We start from the raw sequence: 18,275 nt of genomic DNA on the forward strand, positions 1-18,275 counted from the left end.
CAGTTATTGTGGCCCCGGGCCAGGCAGCACCGTGGGTTTCCAGCTGGATGGGTGAGAAAAGACAATTCTGGCTAAGTTCTTGGAGGCAAAGTTAGACATTTTTGTTTCTTTGTTGCCGTTGTTTCTTTCATGGAATGCAGTGTTTCTCTAAAAACCTCTGGGCTTGCTGGCCAAACCATGTGATTTAACGAAACGAAAAGGAAACTTTTAGCTAATTCCTGTTTAGGGTCTACTTTTGTCTGTCCCGTGACAATGGCCTTGCGGACGCACAGGTGCAAACACGTGTAACACAAAGGGGCTCCTGCCATCGGGGGTCCCAAAAGGTGGCTACCGCCAACAGGGACGAGGCAGGCCCACCAGGCCAGGCCCTCGGCTGCTGAGATTCTCTCCTGGAGGAAAGTAAAGCTCCCCATGAGACACCAAAAGGGCAAAATTACTCTTGTGAATGTATCACGATGTCCTCCAAGAAGCACTGTTACCAGTGTCCTAAAACCAGGGTTGTCTTTGAATCACCGTGAGGCAGGAGGCAAGGGAGGCTCGGGGGGCAAGTTGATCGAAGTCATTTTGGATTTAGGCTGACCCTTAACCTAAAAGTCAGCAGGTCATAAAAAGCATCACAAGACCCCTCTCCCTCTGGCAGTAAAAGCCACAAAGTTTGGACATTCTTTCCACTGCTCCCCGTGGGTAATTCTGCAACCCTAAGCAACGGAAAAACCGCCCGATGGAAATGATAAACCCAAAGTTAAAGGAGTAAGCCCCTCGCTGCACAGCTAATTTTTAAAAACGTATAAAACCCCCTGTTGGAGGCAAAACAGTGGTGGCGGGCAGGGGTGGGGTCCACTTCCCCATACTCTGTAAAGTAGCTCCTTTCTTACTTCTACACCTAATTTTTGTCTCTTTCTCTAAATGGCTTGCTCTTGAATTCTTTCTCGTGCAAAGCCAAGAACTCTTTTGGTGAGGGGCCTCAGCCCATCAGACCCCCACTGCTCCCCCTCTCCTGGGCCAGGGAGAGCAGGAACATGGCTGTGCTCAAGGCTACTTCGTATTTACTCCCTTTGCTAATTATTTCTATTTGCACCTCTCAAGATTCTCAGCATTGGAACGTCAAACTTCCCATCTGATTATGATGAGAACTCAGTTTGGGCCCCGTAATGTCTAGCGGAAACTGTTAAGGTAATGTGTCCCTTTCCTGTCCCCACGGCACATCCCCGCAGCCCCTGCCCCAGGCACAGAGCGGCCCCCCGGCGCCGCAGAGCAGGCTCAGCAGCCGGGCGCCTCTGCGGCCTCCTGTGCAACACGGGAATGGCGCGGGCTCTGCGGCAGCGCTCGGAGGCTGGAAGACAGCAATCAGTAAATGCTTCTTTTCTCAGAGGTGGGAGAGGGTGGCTCGATTTCAGAATCTAAGATTTTACCCTAAAAACAAACTAGTCTAATGAAGCGTTTGTCCCTATTTTTCTAATGGAAACAGCATAAGGAAACAAAACCAAAGACACATTCAGTATTTTTATTTGTTTAGCAGACAATGGACATGTCTCCCACCCTTTCCTTTAAGTTAGTGTGACAATTTTCCATAATAAACTACTTAAAGAGAAGCTTTGGTCAAGAATGGAATGAAATAGCAAAAACAAAAAACAGAAAAACCCAAATCACGGCTGCTTTTAAAAAACCAACACTGTCACCAGTTATATTCAAACAAAAACACACAAACGATATTTGCGCAAAACTTGTCTTCAGTGTCTCCTTGCGGCTGGCTCTCCTCACCACCATGCACACGGCGGGGCTGCGTCAGCGCATTTGTCAGTCTGTCAGTCTGTCCATTTGTCATGCTGGATCTGGGAGGCTCACTCAGCTTCACATTATCCGGAGGCCCTGGATGGAAGACTCTAAGGTCTTGAAAAGGGCAGGAAGAACACTGAGAGTTACTGAGGACGTTGTGGTGTCTTCCCCCAGCCCCCCTGCACCACACGACTGCCCCCTCCCCACCAGCCGACTGATGTGCAGGCCCCGTACCCCCCCAAATCTGGCTTAGCCCAGCTGACACCGGCTCTCCCAGGCCTGGGCCCCCTGCTGGCCCTTCCAAGCCCTGCGCTCCCCTGTCGCCATGGCTCCGAGCCACAGGATCTGGGCCAGCGGCACTTAACTGGTGAGGGCTGCCTGCGTGCGTGTCCCGTGCCTCTCGCCACACCCCAGAGGCCCTCACGGCAGCCACTCCGTTTTCACAGGCCACACAGTGGCGGGCCCGGGGCACAACACGCAGCAGGTGCTCAAAGGTGGACGGACCACAGGAAACTGCCCTACGACCTCCTAGCGTACAGCATACACAGGAGAGAAAAGGCCGTGGCCCGAGGGATCAGAGAATAAAGTGAGAGTGTAACCAGTCACACTGGGAGCTAGTTTCATGGGGGCCGCAATGCCCAGGGTGGAAAGCACGGGAAGGTAAAAAGGGTGGGGGGTGGGGTGGGGACTTTTAGAGGAAGACAGTTTGCTTCTCCAGAGTATTCTGGAGGCTTTTTTCCATATTATGTATTTCACCCAAGGATGGGGGAAAAAAAAAAATCAAACATCATGGAAAGGCACAGGCAGGAGCAAAATTCTGTAAACACCTACCTGTTTTGGGGGTGACCACCAGGAGAAATGAAATTCACAGGGCTGCCCATGGCAGCCCCCCTCTTACCCCTGCCGCTCCCCTCTGCTTCCTTATCTCGCCCACCATCCACCCAAACCCCAAGGAGAGTGTGCAGAGTCCCCCCGCATTTGCTCCTCACAATGCCCCTCCCCTTGGCCTCCTAAATCTCCCTCCAGTCCAGAAGCTCGGGGCCACACCCCCGCCACCACTGGGGGTCACCTCCTCCTCACTTGCTCACCGGACTCAACAGCCTCTGCCCAGAGCCCACGGCTGTCCAGGCCTTACGGCCTGGAGCTCCTCTATTCGGCTCTGGACCAGCCCCTAGTTACCTGCAGACAAAGCCCAGCGCCTCTCCCTGACCACGCCATGGCCCGTTTCCTAGTTCCACCCTGTGCTTCCGCAGGAGCCACACCGCAGCCCAAACCGCCGCGGTGCCTCAGCCGTGGCGTGTGCTCCGAGCTCGGCCGGTCTGCATCTGCTGCTCTTGCAACTCAGACGGCTCGCCCCCACCCCTGAGTGTGCCCCAAATCCCACTGCATCTGGAGACGCAGCTCATGCCAATCTCTTCCCTGCAGTGCTGGTAATCTCCCCGCTCCCCCCCATTCCTCTGTAGAAACAGAGGCACTGGCCTCTCTTCTGGAGCTCCATGGAACACCGTCACCCTCTACCAGACAAGCTGCTTGAGGGCTCTTTCACCTCAATATCCTCGGGGCCCAGTACCAGGCCTGGCACCCAACAGGCATTTCGTGAATGTTTATTAGATTGATTCGTGTAAACCATGAAAATATATCTAGATCGTCAAACAGACTGGTGGCTCAACACAGGGCCTGCTACAAAAGTACCGCTCAAGTCTCCCTCCACGGACGGATGGCCATCTAGATCGATGTATCCCATCTCACCGTGAAAGTCTGCTTTCTTCCGTGTTTTTTTTTTTTTTTTTTTTTAAGTAAGCTGTACACCCAATGTGGGGCTTGAACTCGACCCCGAGATCAACAGTCACATGCTCTGCCGACTCAGCCAGCCAGGGGCCCAGACTTTCAGGTTTTAAAGACAACTATAAGCTAATGTTCTCCGTTTCTCATGTGCACTGGATCTGACATTTTGTTCCAAGAAATGAGAAACATTCTTGTCACAGAAAGAATTTTAATGCAAACGTTTCTTCTGAAAAGTAGAAAATACCTTGAAATCCCAAATTGTCATGGCTCCATCGATGCCAGTAGTGCAAAATTTGCGACAATCTTGCTTGTCCACCTCATAAATAGACACCTGACTGAAAGAAAGCAAAGACAGGAGAGCCTGTCAGGTATGTGGTGGGAGCGGGCCCCAACCTTCCTAACAGTGTAAGGGCGTTTGAAGGCAACAAATTCCCAATTCCTAAATATTAAGTTGTCCATCAACATTAGGCTGCAGCAATCGGAAATTATTCAAATGAATCTTACTACCGGATGTCCAGAAAAGCCAAGACTGGAAAGGTAAGGAGCTGCATTCATTACTGTGACGTCAAGAGGCAAGGACAAGCCAGGCCACGCAGCACGAAAACTGCCCGGGAGCAGAGTGTGGGCAGGACCACAGCAATGACGAAAATGGAAACAATTAAAAACAAAAACTAGAGGCAGGATGAAGCATGACTGAAATCCAACTGGCTCCAAACAAAAACTCCCAAATCGCCTTCCAAGACAAGCAGTGCCTGTAAGTCAAGAGCTTGCCCTGCACTTGAAATGAATCATTGTAAATGTGAGCAACACTCAGACACGCCAAGATTCCAAGCAAGCAATGCAGAGAATAGATGAATGAAACAACCTGTCTTAGCCTAATTATCTGAAAAACTTTCAAGAAAATTCCATAGCTTAGACAATAATTTTTCTTTCTCCTCTGAAATGTCTAGAACATTCCCTCTAGGGAAGGAGATGGCAAAACTATGGCACATGTAGCCTGTTAACCAAGAACAGCTTTAATGACTTTAAATGGTTACCAAAAATAAAGTTACAAAAAAATGACTATTATTTTGTGATGAGGAAATTCAAATCAGTGTCCATAAAGTTTTATTGAAACACATCCACGCGCACTTATATACGTACTGCCAATGGCTGCCTGCACGCCATCACAGATGTCAGTAGTTGTGACAGAGACTGGCTACCTCCTCAGCCTAAAATATTTACTCTCTGGTCCCTTACAGGGAAAGTGTGCCAACCCTTTGCTTAAGGGCAAAGAGGACTTAGTAACGGCAAATAAAAGCAAACATGCCAATCTGCAAGGTCTTTTTTTAATGCAATGAGAGCTGTTACCCTCCTGATACACCGACTGCAGAGAAGCTTCAGAGAAGTCCACAAGAAATAATTTTGAAAGTCATTCAAGACAAAGAAACGAGAAGCACAGGGAAGACCTGCTATGCCTTCAAGTTACTACTGTCCAGTAGAGCACAGACATTTCGGCCTATTTTAAATTCAGCGGCCCTTTCCACCGAACATGACAAGGACAACCTGCATTTAATAGTTCTCCCAAAGAGAAAGTCTAGAGGTTTCCATTCTTTTTCCCGCCATCATCAGCACAATGCAAATCTCTCAACACAAAAGGTCCAGTCAAAAAGAGAAAATGTTATGGTACCTAACTCTGACCACAATCACTGAAAATATCAAGAACAGATTACATTTCTCCTCTAGATTTAGAAAAAACCAAGCTTTCTGGGTAAAACACACTTCACATGTGCCTGATGAAAACCTCAAGTCAAGAAACTCCTTGGTTTTGCCTGAGGTTATCAAAGAATTCTGTTTCTTTAGTTAAGTGATCTTCTTACTGGTATAGATCACTTGAAATCCATGGTTGAAACGACAGCTAGAATTACTTTTTCAACCAGGGGATAACCGGTCTTCCCGTCTCGTGTTCACTACCAGAGAGGACCATAACATTCAGGAAGGTGTCCTTCTGTTCTCAATCAGGGTTTGAGAAAGCAAGCCCCAGGAAGAGGCTGCCCTGCCAGGCACACCAGCTCACCGTCTGCCGTAGGATCAGCGCTCCTCACGGGGGATGCCGCGTACCAGCCGCACCTCGAAGGACAGAATGCCTAGGTGGGGGCGGCTCACTCTGTCACAAGCTGAAAATAAGAGCCCGTAGTCGGGAAGCTACAGACTTCTCTCTGCTCCTGTTCCTGAAGGAATGTCTGGGCACACAGTACACACAACTTGCAAAGGGACCCAGTCGGGAAACAAGGAGAGGGAGAAAGGCATCCTTGTCACCCAACACTTCTCCACAGATGGTCAGGGCCCTGGCTACAGGTGGCTTCCGGGGGCCCCAGGTAGCTGGGGGGCACGTACGTGATGCTATTCTGGTGCAGCGTCTCCAAGGCTGTGTTGCGGTCCTCAGTCGTGGCCCTCTTGTCCATGTTGCGGAAGCGCTCCATGGCAGACATGTTGCGCTGGATGCTCTGTTTGGGAATGTCTAGTTTGGAGACGAAGGTCAAGCAGCCACGGTCGTCGTAGTTGAAGAGCATTGGGCAGCAGTCATGGCCCTGAAATAAGAGCTCAGTCAGGCGCCGAGGGTGTGCTGCCCACCCACCAACCCCTCCGCAGAACGTGCACACCACAGGCATCTCTTCCTCTTCAAGGCTAGCCATTCTAAAGGGCTGTTCTGGCTTGAGCCAGTACACCAAGTCACAGGGCACGCACTGCTCCTGCTCTGGAGAATTAACTAGTGTACTACAAGGGAGAATGAAGAGAATTACTTACCGCGGCTACAACGCTATTCTCTGAGACAAACGACACACTCAGGAGGGGCAGGAACTCTGTTTTCAGAGTTGAGACCCTGAACACAAGAACAACTGTTAAACTGAGATGGAACAGACCACGCAGCTTCTTTATAGACATGGCAAATGAAAAGGACCCGTTTTCACAGGGGCTTGTGCAGTGTAAACGAACACTTATGCTTAAAAAGAGCCCCATGACCTGTACTTTCAGGAATCCCAAGCATGACGCAGCCCTGGGGTCACCTGTAGAAACAGAGGCCTTTGGCCCTCTCTGGCCCACCTGCTTCTTAGGCCCCCCACTCGTGACAAACTGGCCCCCAGCAAGTCTTCCTTCCCATCTCTGCCTTTGCTCCCACACCCCTCTACCCACATGCTGTCTCTTGCTTGTCCACCAAAGTCCACCCTGGTCTCTGAAGCTCAGCTCTCATCTGATCACCTCCATGAAGCTTTCCTGACCTCTTCAGCCGAAAGTGGCTTCTCCTCTGACCACCTACTGCTCTGCGTGTCACTGTCACTTGTGACTGAATGCCTTGTCCTTCCATCCTCTCCTTGCCTGTGCTCACCGTGGGCTCCCAAAGGGTGGGCACAAACATCTAGGAGAGTCTATTCTCTTTTCTCTGCCAGGCGATGGGGGAGGAGCTGGGGACAAGTCCTGGCCGGCCAGGAGCTCGCACACAAAAGGGCTGGGGGAGGTGTCTGTGTACCCATATACTTAGTAGTTATCTGCTGCAGCACCTGGCCAAGAGGTCACACAGACATGCGGGCAAACGTGTGGGCTGATGAATTAGGATCACAGAACTTCATGTAAAAGATGGTGCATTTTGAAAACTGTCTCAGGAGACCCCATTGGAATTGGATTGAAGTCCTAACACCTCACCTTAAGGCCTTACTGTGGCACACTTGCCTCCTACTACATGAAATATTTATGTTCGAGAAGGAGAAGGGCAGAGGATATGATCAGACTTGCAGGACTAGAAAAGCCAAATCATAAACCAATATGAGGGCAAACGGGGGACTGTAATAAGCATATGCTAAGAGCTTAGTATGCATTACAATAAACTGTACACAAATCAAATAACCATGACATCAAAACTAAATGACAAAAGACAAATTACTGTATAGAATGTATAGCATAATCCCACTGGTGTTCAAAATGAAAAGATATGTAAGTGCCTATACATGTACAGAAATCTGGAAGACTACACCATTTATTATGGTGTTAAAAAAAGTAAATAAACCCAATTCAATCCAGTTGGTAAAAAAATATCCTCTCTGAAATGTCACTTGTCACTGTGCAGCAGAGGGGGGCAGAGACACCTGAGGTGACCGGTTCTTACCACAGAGGTTCACAAGTTAGGAGACCTTTTAGGGTGGGTAACCTTTAGCTGCCAATGGAAAAGGATTCACCAGGAAGAACAAAGATTCATAAGGGGAAAGAATTCCAATTATCATCTCTCTTCCTCCAGCGTATGATGAGCAGATATAAAATTTTTTAAAGATTTATTTATTTATTTGAAAGAGAGAGAGAGAATGAGAGAGAGAGAGCACATGAGGGGGGGGAGGGTCAGAGGGAGAAGGAGACTCCCTGCTGAGCAGGGAGCCCGATGCGGGACTCGATCCCAGGACTCCGGGATCATGACCTGAGCCGAAGGCAGTCGCTTAACCCACTGAGCCACCCAGGCGCCCAAGCAGATATAAATTCTGATGTGGGGGGCGCCTGGGTGGCTCAGGTGGTTGAGCATCTGCCTTCGGCTCAGGTGATGACCCAGCGTCCTGGGATGGAGCCCCACGTCCAGCTTCCTGCTCCGTGGGGAGCCTGCTTCTCTCTCTTCCTCTACCCCTCCCCCTCCCTTGTGCTTGCTTGCGCTCTCTAAAATCTTAATAAATAAATTCTGATGTATGACAAGATACCTGGTGCTCTCCCTAAGGCTGGGCAGGTGCCTCCCTCACAAATGAGTCATTGCAATTCGAGTTCTTCTGGCATACTCCAGAGAAACTGGTATCAGGGTTTTAAGTATTACTGAATGAAATTCCAAATTAATGGAGTCACTGTTCACTGACTACACAGAGTAAGAACCTTATCTCCTACTTAAGACTGCTGGATGACGTGTACCTGTTGTGAGAAATTCACACGAACAGACTAAATTGGCTATCTGAAGGAACTCTTATCAGCAGCAAACCAGGAGAGTCCTTCAAAGGAATCACCATCACTACCTCCCCATTAAGAAGTGTTTCTGGAAGTGAGACCTAACTTTAAAATTTCCCCGAATGGACAATCTAAATGTGTGTCTGTGACTTTAAAGGCGGCCTTGCAGTTCTGGGTCACAATTTTATGCTCACATCCTGAACTTCCCCCAGGGAAGGACAGCCTTAGCCCAGCTGGTGAGAGATCCCAAACCACTCCCTAACTCCAAGCAAAAGGCAAATACTCACTGCACACTTTTTGAGGCATCAGCAACGGATACGGTGCTGTCGTGGCTGACCCAGGCCAGGCGGCTCCCACTGGCAGAGAAGCTGACCCCATGTACCCAGCCACCAGTGCCGCTGCCACCAAACTCTGACATCAGCTGACCAAAAGGCATCTTGCTGCCCCAGGGCGTACTGGCTGGCTTTTCATCCACTTCTTTAATGTAGGCAGAAAACACCCTGCAGTTTAAGGGGTAGGAAAGAAGGAAAAAGTAAATGAAAATATATGTATACAGAAACAGGCCATGGGCAGCTGCTGTAAGGTGTCTCAGAACGCAAAAAGATTGAATCTTGAAAAGCAAAACGTGACAAAGTCACAGCCACAAATCTCTCAAGGCTTGGTTCTAAGGGCTGCCTACAGGCCCATATGAGTCTGGCAAAATGCACTCAATCCAAGGGTATACACAGAGACCTACAATATGTCTGGCCCTGCTCTAGGGGTACACTTCTAGAAGCAATGAACACAAAAGCCCTTCCCTCCCGGAGCGCACGTTCTGTGGGAGGATCATGCTGCCCCGCCCCTCCCCCCTTGCACATAGCTGACCTTGCTAAGTGAGCACGGCATTCTTTCCTACTTCACTATCATTTTCAACACAGTATTCCAGGAAGCCCACACAGCCAAACGGTAGGAGAGGAAACTATGTGCCACGCTGCCATAAACCAATGGCATTAACCCATTTAAAGAAAGGGACATCCAAAGAGGAAGCCAAAGGAGGCCAGTGAGGGAGTGGGCAGGCTCTCCCTCAGGCCATTATGCTGTCAGGGCTCCCTGTCCAGTCTTTGTGACAGATTATTGTCTTGGGTGAGGGAGGGTCTCCTTTACAGTCGGCTGTCAGCAGTCTCTCCCTCTTGAATTCCAGGAAGCTGTGTGTGAGGAGGTTTGGATGCTGAGTCAGGATAAGGGAGGGAGAAAGAGCAGCTGGGAATCCACCCCCCTCCAACGCTATTTCTACTTTGTAGAGCTTCTCTTCAAGAACCTCTGGACCTAAAGACTCCCTAACATGATCTGAGATACTTGCCCCGAAATGACAAGGACAGCAGCAGCTCTGGAAGAGGCAGAGCACCTCTGGAGAGGTGAAGGGCACAGTGAGTTCTCTCTGAATTAGAGGACATGACCTTGGAATTGCTGGACTCTACTTTTTTTTTTCTGAATACCAGCTGACACACAGTATTACATGAGTTTCATGGTGATTCAACTTCTCTATACCTTACGCGATGCTCACCCCAAGTGTAGCTACCATCTGTCACCACACGATGCTCTTGCAGTGTCCCTATGTTACCTGTCATCCTCGAGACTTACTCCGTAACTGGAAGCCTGTACCTCCCACTCCCCTTCACCCATTTTGCCCATCCCCTCACCCTCCTTCTTTCTGGCACCCATCAGTTTGTCCTCTATATTTATGAGTCTGAGAATCGCTGGGCCTTAAGTCAGCAAATGCTCTAGTCATCAGAGTCTGTGACAGAACGGGTGGCTCTCAGTCTCCAACTGGAGAGTGTGAACTGAAGAGACTCTTACCCATAGGACTGCAATTCAAAGCTAAGTTTGTTTCTGGAAATTAGTATTATCCAAAAAATTGGGAACCTATTTTCATAACCAGATTCTTTAGACATAACCTGAGAATTCAGGTGGTATGGATCATTCCGTTCCATCCTTCAAGAGAGCTAGAATGACTCCGGGTAACACATCAGACAACAAAACTGAATTCTCCTAGAGAATGTCTACGCTGTTACATTGGTTCTTAAGTAGAACCAGTCTTTTTCCAGAGTGCCTTGATGCTACTGTATCCCCATTCCACAGTCAAATTCCCACACACATCTTAAAAAAACAAAAACCAAAACCAAACCATTGGATATTCTTGGATATAAATCACTAGGCAGGTTTTCTGGAAATTCTCCAAATAGCCTACTACAGAAAGATGCATACCATCTCCCAACCCACCATATTGTCAATGTGAAGTAACATTTATTTGCTTTTCTTTGGGCTAAGGGGAAGAAAGCCTTCTTGGTAAAGAATAACTGTAAAAAGCAATTACACTGTATGATCCTTAAAGCTCTTAGCAAAGTGGCTGTGCTTCTTCTAGCCTCATGCTAAAAACAAATAAAAAGCTTGAACTGAAAAGGAAGAACACAGTATAACAGCTCAGCAGAGCACTGTTTAGCTATGTTTTGTCCATCTTATAGCTTCAGCCCGGAATCTGCCGAGTCCCTGCCTGGGTTACGAAATGAGAAATAATACCGCCGTCTGAGGGCCACTATACCTCTGCTCCAGACATGATGTTCTGCCCGAGGAAAACGTCCCTGGCCCCACCCATGCAGCTCCCTCCTCCTGCACCTCCCGAATCTATTTCCTTCCCCCTCCGTGACTTCTGTACTTGCTTTCCTAGATCACAAGCTCCTTCTACCTGTGAGTCCTTCATGGTACCCAGCACTGTACCTTGCAATGAAAAGGAACCTGAGAAAAACTTGAAAGATGAGCAAGGAACAGATCAATTCTGTCTACCAGTTCTCATTTGTTCCCACCTGCATTTGAAATCACATGATCCTGCTGCCAGCAAAACATTGTTGGGATGCCAATCCAAGCTGAGGACCGTGGATCGAATTGGCTTTTTAATGTGCTTGCTTACCCACCTACAAAAGGAGAAAATCCACTTCAGTTTATCCACACATCGAGCAACAGTTCCCAAAGGGCCTAACAAAGGTGTGTCAGGTGACACCCATGTGGCGACCCAGTCCTCTGCCACAGAGAGGAACGGAGAGAGGAAGAAGAGCCATAAATAGTCCTTTCTGTTCTTTTAGGCTTTGATGTTCTTATCACTGAATCTTCCTGGCAACCAGGGGATCCCTGTGAGTAACTGTATTTATGGATTAACTCTGGATACTGGCCATGGAGTTTCAGATTACATGTGACTTTAACCTTTCAAATAAAATGTAGGGTTTGAAATTAAATTTTTATGACAAATACTCAGTGATCTGTTATTTCATTTTGGGTTAAGTTTGACTTGTAAAATAGCTCAATTTCCTTTCTACATCTCTGTGAAGCTGCATATTATTATTATTACTATTTTTTTTTCAGAGAAATCACAACCAAGAAAATAGCAACCTCTTGGAGGTGCTAATTCTCCTCCACTCGAAAAGTTTATTTATGTCTGAGATCAGTCATTATTCTGGCTTCACTAATTCAATTTCTGCCTCTAAACTGCTGCTTAAAAACCAATCATGTTCTGCTGTTTGAGATCCGAGAGACTTAATATCGAGCCGAACGCCCATTCTTGAATGCCAAATTACTTTTCCACAGAATCTTTCTCTTAGGAACCTATCTAAAAAATTTCCTTCTGAAAAATAGACTGTGTTCTGACTTGCTTGTAATGCAGTTATAGGCTTTTAGAGATTGTTGTATTCACATCACTCCAGTGAAATGTTGTTCTATAGCTGAGAAACTCCCTTGAACACACAGCTTGTTCAAATGACAACCTTGTACTATAGAACAGCCCAATTTACCTATATTTGAGACTATTTTTCAATGAATAAAAATGTGAGCAGTCTCTGAGGTTGAACGTTACCCAGGAAGGAAAGTTTTTATCTATTCATTACAGTGAGTCTCCTAAAATGACTTCTGGCAGGCAACGTTTTGTTAGGCTTATTTTTACACATACTTGAAAGAAAAATGCAGGTCTTAAATTCATAATTTAATCTTGTTGCAAATTCAGATTTTCTTTCCAAAGAATCAGAATTTGTGAGATTTCACGAAATTTCACAAAACATAATATAATCCGTTCCTTCCACTGTTGCAGCAGAAAGCAACCAGTAACAGTGACACAAAGAGTAATGTGTACTCTGCTATTTTTAGGACAAATACAAACACTGCCAGATTCTTACTGAATGACAATTCCATGTTGAAGGCTATTTACCATCCTTTGTGAATGTGTGCCACATAGAGCAGAGTCGTTTTTTTATCAAATAAGTGAGAAGGATTAGTTAAAATAAGTTACTTAGCCATAAAATCAATCTCTGTATTTTGAGTGGCTCAGCTGTAAGTGATTTATATAGAAAGTACAACAGGCTGACTATAGTTCCAAGATCCCAGTCAATTTTTACTCCCAACAGTTTAAGTGAATAAAATATTATACTAAGACAGATTGGATCAGCCAATAAATTTTAAAGGAGTACATTGTTATCTGCAGGAATCTTATTTTAAGTAGACAGAGTTGTGAGGAAAAAAATTACTTCTCAGGTCATGCATGGGAATCTCTCAAGTTTATGAGTTACCTGTAAGAGTAACAAAACAATTTGGACAGCACAGAATGAGAACAGTAGCATCTTATAGAACCTACCAGTTAGGAAATCAGAAAATGGGGCCACAGGTCTGTAGCAACATGAGAAAGATGTGATTTGACTCAACGTGCATATAAGAAGGAAAACTGCTCAGAGGGACTAGAGATCTTCAGAGGAAAAAAAAAAAATCTCCAGATGAGGAAACACTGAAGTTATAGTTAAGCCTTCACCCAATGCTTCAAGAAGTCACCAAGAACACAGTGGTCCAAATGTGTAATTCCACAGAGAGAAATAAAAAATACTCAGATATTGCTCACCAGTCATTTTCAGACTCAAAGTAACAAACAGAAATGAGTCGTGCTCCACTTCCCACAGCAAATTTGTTCTCTAGCGGAGACCACTTGACAAAAGTCGCTGCACGATTAATTCTCAGGATCACCAGGGTTGGCTTCCAGACACCATCTTTCTGACTCCAGACATAGGCATTGCGGTCTGCCCCACAAGTGACGATGCGGTCACTCTTGGGAGCCCAGTCGATACCTGCAAGTGAGATGTGGTGTCACCCGCTTTGCCTGGCCGATGACAAGAGACGTGAAACAGCCCGGTGGGCACTGCCATGGCAGGGCTAGAAGTGGGCTTGGTATCTTCCTCCCCAGCCCCAACCTTCCCCTCATCTATGGTCCCGATCATCACCTCAAACGCAAAGGCAAGGTTTCTCTGCAAAGTTCTGTAACTCGGGATCCTCCACGAGGCCAGGCAGAACAGAGCTGTTTTATGATTGTGGAGGTTACAAAATTAAACAGGGGCATTCTACCACCCATTCACAGGTTTCTAAAGTGATCTGGTGTAAAGACCTTTTTCTTTTCTCATTATTAGATTTTGGGGGGTTTAAAAGTACCTTTATTCATTCATTAACAGACCTCACTCCATGATAACAACTGAAAATCTGCTACGTCACATCGAAACAAAACATCAGGGTAAATTCAAATAATCTTTAGTAGTGGGCGCCTGGGTGGCTCAGCTGGTTGGGCGACTGCCTTCAGCTCAGGTCATGATGCCAGGGTCCTGGGATTGAGCCCCGCATCGGGCTCTCTGCTCAGCGGGAAGCCTGCTTCTCCCTCTCCCACTCCCCCTGCTTGTGTTCCCTCTCTCGCTGTCTCTATTAAATTAAAAAAAAAAACAAAAACAAAACTTTAGTAAACGGAGGCAAAATACAAATTGTGACTCATTACATATTCTTATGAGGGTCACTGTCATTTAAACTAACCTCAATACCTTTTCTATATGCTACAGGTTCTAGAAAGGGTCCCTGAGTATTTTTGCATCCAAACTAGGAAGAAATCTAAATATGTATGGATTGTTTTTCATATTTGGCCAGACTTTTACTTATTTGATGGCTCTGTGAAGGATCCCAAAGTCAAGATCAGTTTGTTACATACCAAGAGTAAAATCTGCTATGGCTCAATCATTTTTTAGTTACATATTTCCTACAAATATAATTCCACATTGAACATACAGAAATGTTACTAATAAATTCTTTTTTTTTTTTTTTTTTTTTAAGTAGGCTCCATGCCCAGCATGGAGCCCAACATGGGGCTTGAACTCAAACCCTGAAGTCAAGACCTGAGCTGAGATCAAGAGTCAGACGTCCCAACTAATAAATTCTTATGATAGATATCTCCCTAAAAATTAATCATTATCATTCTTAACATAGGGAAAAAAGTAAGATGAATATAAATCAAAGTTTCCACTGGTCATAACTCACAGTGACTTTAGTTGTATGAAGAGTTCATTCATTCTTTCACCTACAGGAATAGTCTGCTCAATTATTTGCACCACTGAGGGGGAAAAATGCGGGAGTGTATTCTAAGTGATGTGTATTTTGATTGCAAGTCCATTCATTATAGGATAGTTTTGCAGCCCTCTTTATTAGATTTTAAGTTTTATTTATTATTTTGAAAAGATTTTATTTATTTATTCGACAGAGACAAGAGAGAGCACAAGCAGGCAAAGCAGCAGGCAGAGGGAGAGGGAGAAGCAGGCTCCCCGCTGAGCAGGGAGACAGACTCGGGGTTTGATCCCAGGGCTCTGGGATCATGACCAGAGCGAAAGGCAGACGCTTAACCAACTGAGCCACCCAGGCGCCCCAGATTTTAAGTTTTATTTTTAACTACAAAAGCAAAACCTACAAGAAACAAACACCACAAAGGGACATGTAGGAAGTAGAAAAAGCCCTGCTCCCGTTCTTATGTCCATACACATTTCTCCCCCCAAATGATATTAATACTATGGCAAACATTTTCCTCCCCTTTTTATAAATTAGTACTGGTTATGCATTATTTCAGAACATTGATCTTATCATAATAATTGCCCCAAACATCCCATTGTTGAATGCTTTGTTAGTCTCCAATCATTTATTAAAATAGATAACATTGGAATAAACATTCAGGAACATACCTTTTTGTTCTGGTTAAAATGATCTCTCTGTGATAAATTCCCCAAAGTGTGATGCAAAATATTGTTATTTTTATGAATGTCTCGTTTTTTTAACTTGATTACAAGCTTCTTGAAAATAAGAAGTCTTTGAAACTATTGTGGTGGGCAGACCCTAGGGAAGTCCCCTCCCTATAGGTGTGGGCAGGACCTGTGACTTGCTTCCAATCAATGGAATGGTGGAAAGGTGATTAGATGTACATGAGTAGTGGACAAGATTACATTACATGAATCTTACAGCTGCTAGGAAATTCTACTCCCAACAACCTGAAGGAGTTTGGAAGTGGATTCTTCCCTGGTCAAGCCTCTGATGAGAACTCGTCCCTGGCTGATACCTTGATTACGACTTTCGAGACCCTAAGCAGGGGTCCCAGATAAGCCATGCCCAGAGTCTTGACCCACAAAAACTGTGAGATAATAAATTTGTTTTGGTTAGGCTGCTAAGTTTGCAGTATTTGTTACACAGCAATAGAAAACAAATGTGTCCCTTAACATCCAGAATATTGCCTTATAAATGAGAAAGCTCAGTGATTTTGTGATGGTTTTGACAATCTAAAATTTCAGTCCTTATTCCATATGATCACCACTCTGATTAAACACATAATGTTATTAGAATTCCTGAGGTGCTTAAGCATGAGGCACTTTTAAAAATCAACAGGTCCATACTCTCTAAAAAAACAGAAGGGACCGTATTCTGCTTTGTTTTAATGCTTCTAGTCTAGCTACATCTTTCATTTGAGTATGGAAACTGTAAAAACAGTCACGGCTTCAAAGTATTTTAGATGGCATTAGCTTTTAACTCTTTTTTTATTTACTTTTGTTTTGTATTCTCTTATTTTAAAATTTTAAGTTTATTTAAATATTTGTTTAAATACTGTTTTAATTCCATCAGGCTTTAAAGGCAAAGGAACAGAATAAAGCATCTACCCTGTTTTTTCCATACTAAATATACATCCAGGTAGCCAAACAGCAGATGAAGGGAAGTGTCTCTTACAAATGTAATCAGCTAACAGAAAGGAAATGACAGATCTAGAATACCACCACCCTGCGGCCACTACTAAATGAATCGATATGGCCACTGACCCTTGACAGTTGCTAGCATCATAGAACAATGACTAGACACCATGTGCATCCTTGACGAAAGAACTTCCTAACTCCCTACCTTCAACTAGCAATTTACAAGAAAGATGAGGACAGAAAAATATGTAAAATACCATGGGCTTGCAATCAGTAAAATCCAGATTCCAGAAAACACTACAGGACAAACAACCTGATTTCTCAGTTTTCTTCACAAATAAATTAAAAAGTTAAAGAGAAGAAAGGGAACCTATAGACAAAAGACAAGAGATATATCAACTAATCACAACCATGTGTGCACCTTATTAAAGTCCCCATTAAAATTACTGTATCAGGTATTATTGAAAAGAAGAGTCCTTCTCTTTTAGAGACACAAACTGAAATACGAAATGATGCAGTGTCTGGCATGTACTTCCAAACTATACAAGGAGGAAATGAGTTGAAAACAAGGTTGGCTGTGAGGTGGTAACTGCTGAATCCGGGTGATGATGGGTATACAGGGGCTCACTACATTATTCTTCCTTTTTTATGTTATCTGTTTAAAACTGTCCACAGTAAATTTTTCTTTTAAAGAGAATGATCACTTTAACACACAAAAAAAGAAACTCACAGAAACAAACACCAGGACTCTGATTTCTCTTTGATGTTAACCATACTGTTTTTCTCTGTAGTACTGACTGGTCTTTTCTTCTAGAAAACTTGAGAGGATTTCTTTCTTTTTTTTCTGTAGTTACTATCTTTATGAGAAAATATGTTTGATCCTTGGTCTCTTGCCACAGAGTTATATTTAGATTTTTCCAACAAAAGTTTTTTCAGATCTAAAAAAAAAATGTCATTTGAACATTTGAATGAAAACAGGCCCAAGTTCAAAGGGTTCCAAAAGAGAAGCAGACGAGAAGAAGAACATAACTAAGTATTTCACTTTTTTGGCTATTTCTGTGGTCTTTCACCTTAGCCCTTTCTCACTTAGAAGTATTTCCTAATGCTAAAATTCCAATTTAAAGTATGAATGTTCTTATTTTTAGGCCACAAGGCCACTGGCAAAGGAATGTAAAGAAAATGGGCCAAACCTAATAGAAATAAGGTCATGGGAAAGCAATAGCAACAAAAATAGAAATTATAAATTATGTCTTTCGTGCTAGCTCAGGAATATGATCAGTTGGCTCCTGATGCTCACTAGCATCACATACAAATCACCGGCAGAAACAAGAAGGGATGGTCGTGAGTTTTTGCTGGGGAATACAATGGAAAGGGTGCAGAAGGTCAAAACATGCTGTTTTTCTCTGGTTGGGGGGAAGGATATCTTTAAGCTAATCAGTACGTTGGAGGACTAGAGGCAATTTCAGGGTCACAATTAAAAAAAAAATCATTATCAGTCACTTTGCTGCCCACTTAAGAGCAAATGTCATTGTGAAGAGAGGGAAAATCCAAGATTGCAGTGAAAAATTTGTAATTGAAAAGTTATGGAGAGGGACGCCTGGGTGGCTCAGTCATTAAGTGCCAGGGTCCTGGGATCGAGCCCCGCATCGGGCTCCCTGCTCAGAGGGAAGCCTGCTTCTCCCTCTCCCACTCCCCCTGCTTGTGTTCCCTCTCTCACTGTGT

The 18,275-nt window shown here is 44.9% G+C and overlaps 1 protein-coding gene across 3 annotated transcripts in view; it reads right to left on the reverse strand.

Moving 5' to 3' along the window:
• Positions 1-1,484: 1,484 nt before the first annotated feature.
• The window catches only part of ARPC1A (actin related protein 2/3 complex subunit 1A), a 28,782-nt gene continuing 11,991 nt past the window's right edge, over positions 1,485-18,275 (reverse strand). The window contains exons 4-10 of one of the 3 annotated variants that reach the window (XM_028088435.2): positions 13,421-13,643; positions 11,352-11,459; positions 8,799-9,011; positions 6,349-6,424; positions 5,938-6,131; positions 3,806-3,896; positions 1,485-1,890 (exon numbers count right to left, since the gene is read on the reverse strand). In XM_028088435.2, the coding sequence (XP_027944236.1) occupies positions 1,852-1,890; positions 3,806-3,896; positions 5,938-6,131; positions 6,349-6,424; positions 8,799-9,011; positions 11,352-11,459; positions 13,421-13,643 (944 nt within the window). In that variant the 3' untranslated portion in view covers positions 1,485-1,851. Of the gene's footprint in view, positions 1,891-3,805; positions 3,897-5,617; positions 5,784-5,937; positions 6,132-6,348; positions 6,425-8,798; positions 9,012-11,351; positions 11,460-13,420; positions 13,644-18,275 lie in introns of those variants that run through there. The other 2 variants (XR_015766413.1, XR_003606897.2) reach the window with 2 other exon arrangements.

Source organism: Eumetopias jubatus, unplaced genomic scaffold, assembly GCF_037043125.1.
Source record: "Eumetopias jubatus isolate StellerSeaLion01/CBP00866 unplaced genomic scaffold, mEumJub1_p1.0 scaffold_12, whole genome shotgun sequence".
NCBI lineage: Eukaryota > Metazoa > Chordata > Mammalia > Carnivora > Otariidae > Eumetopias > Eumetopias jubatus.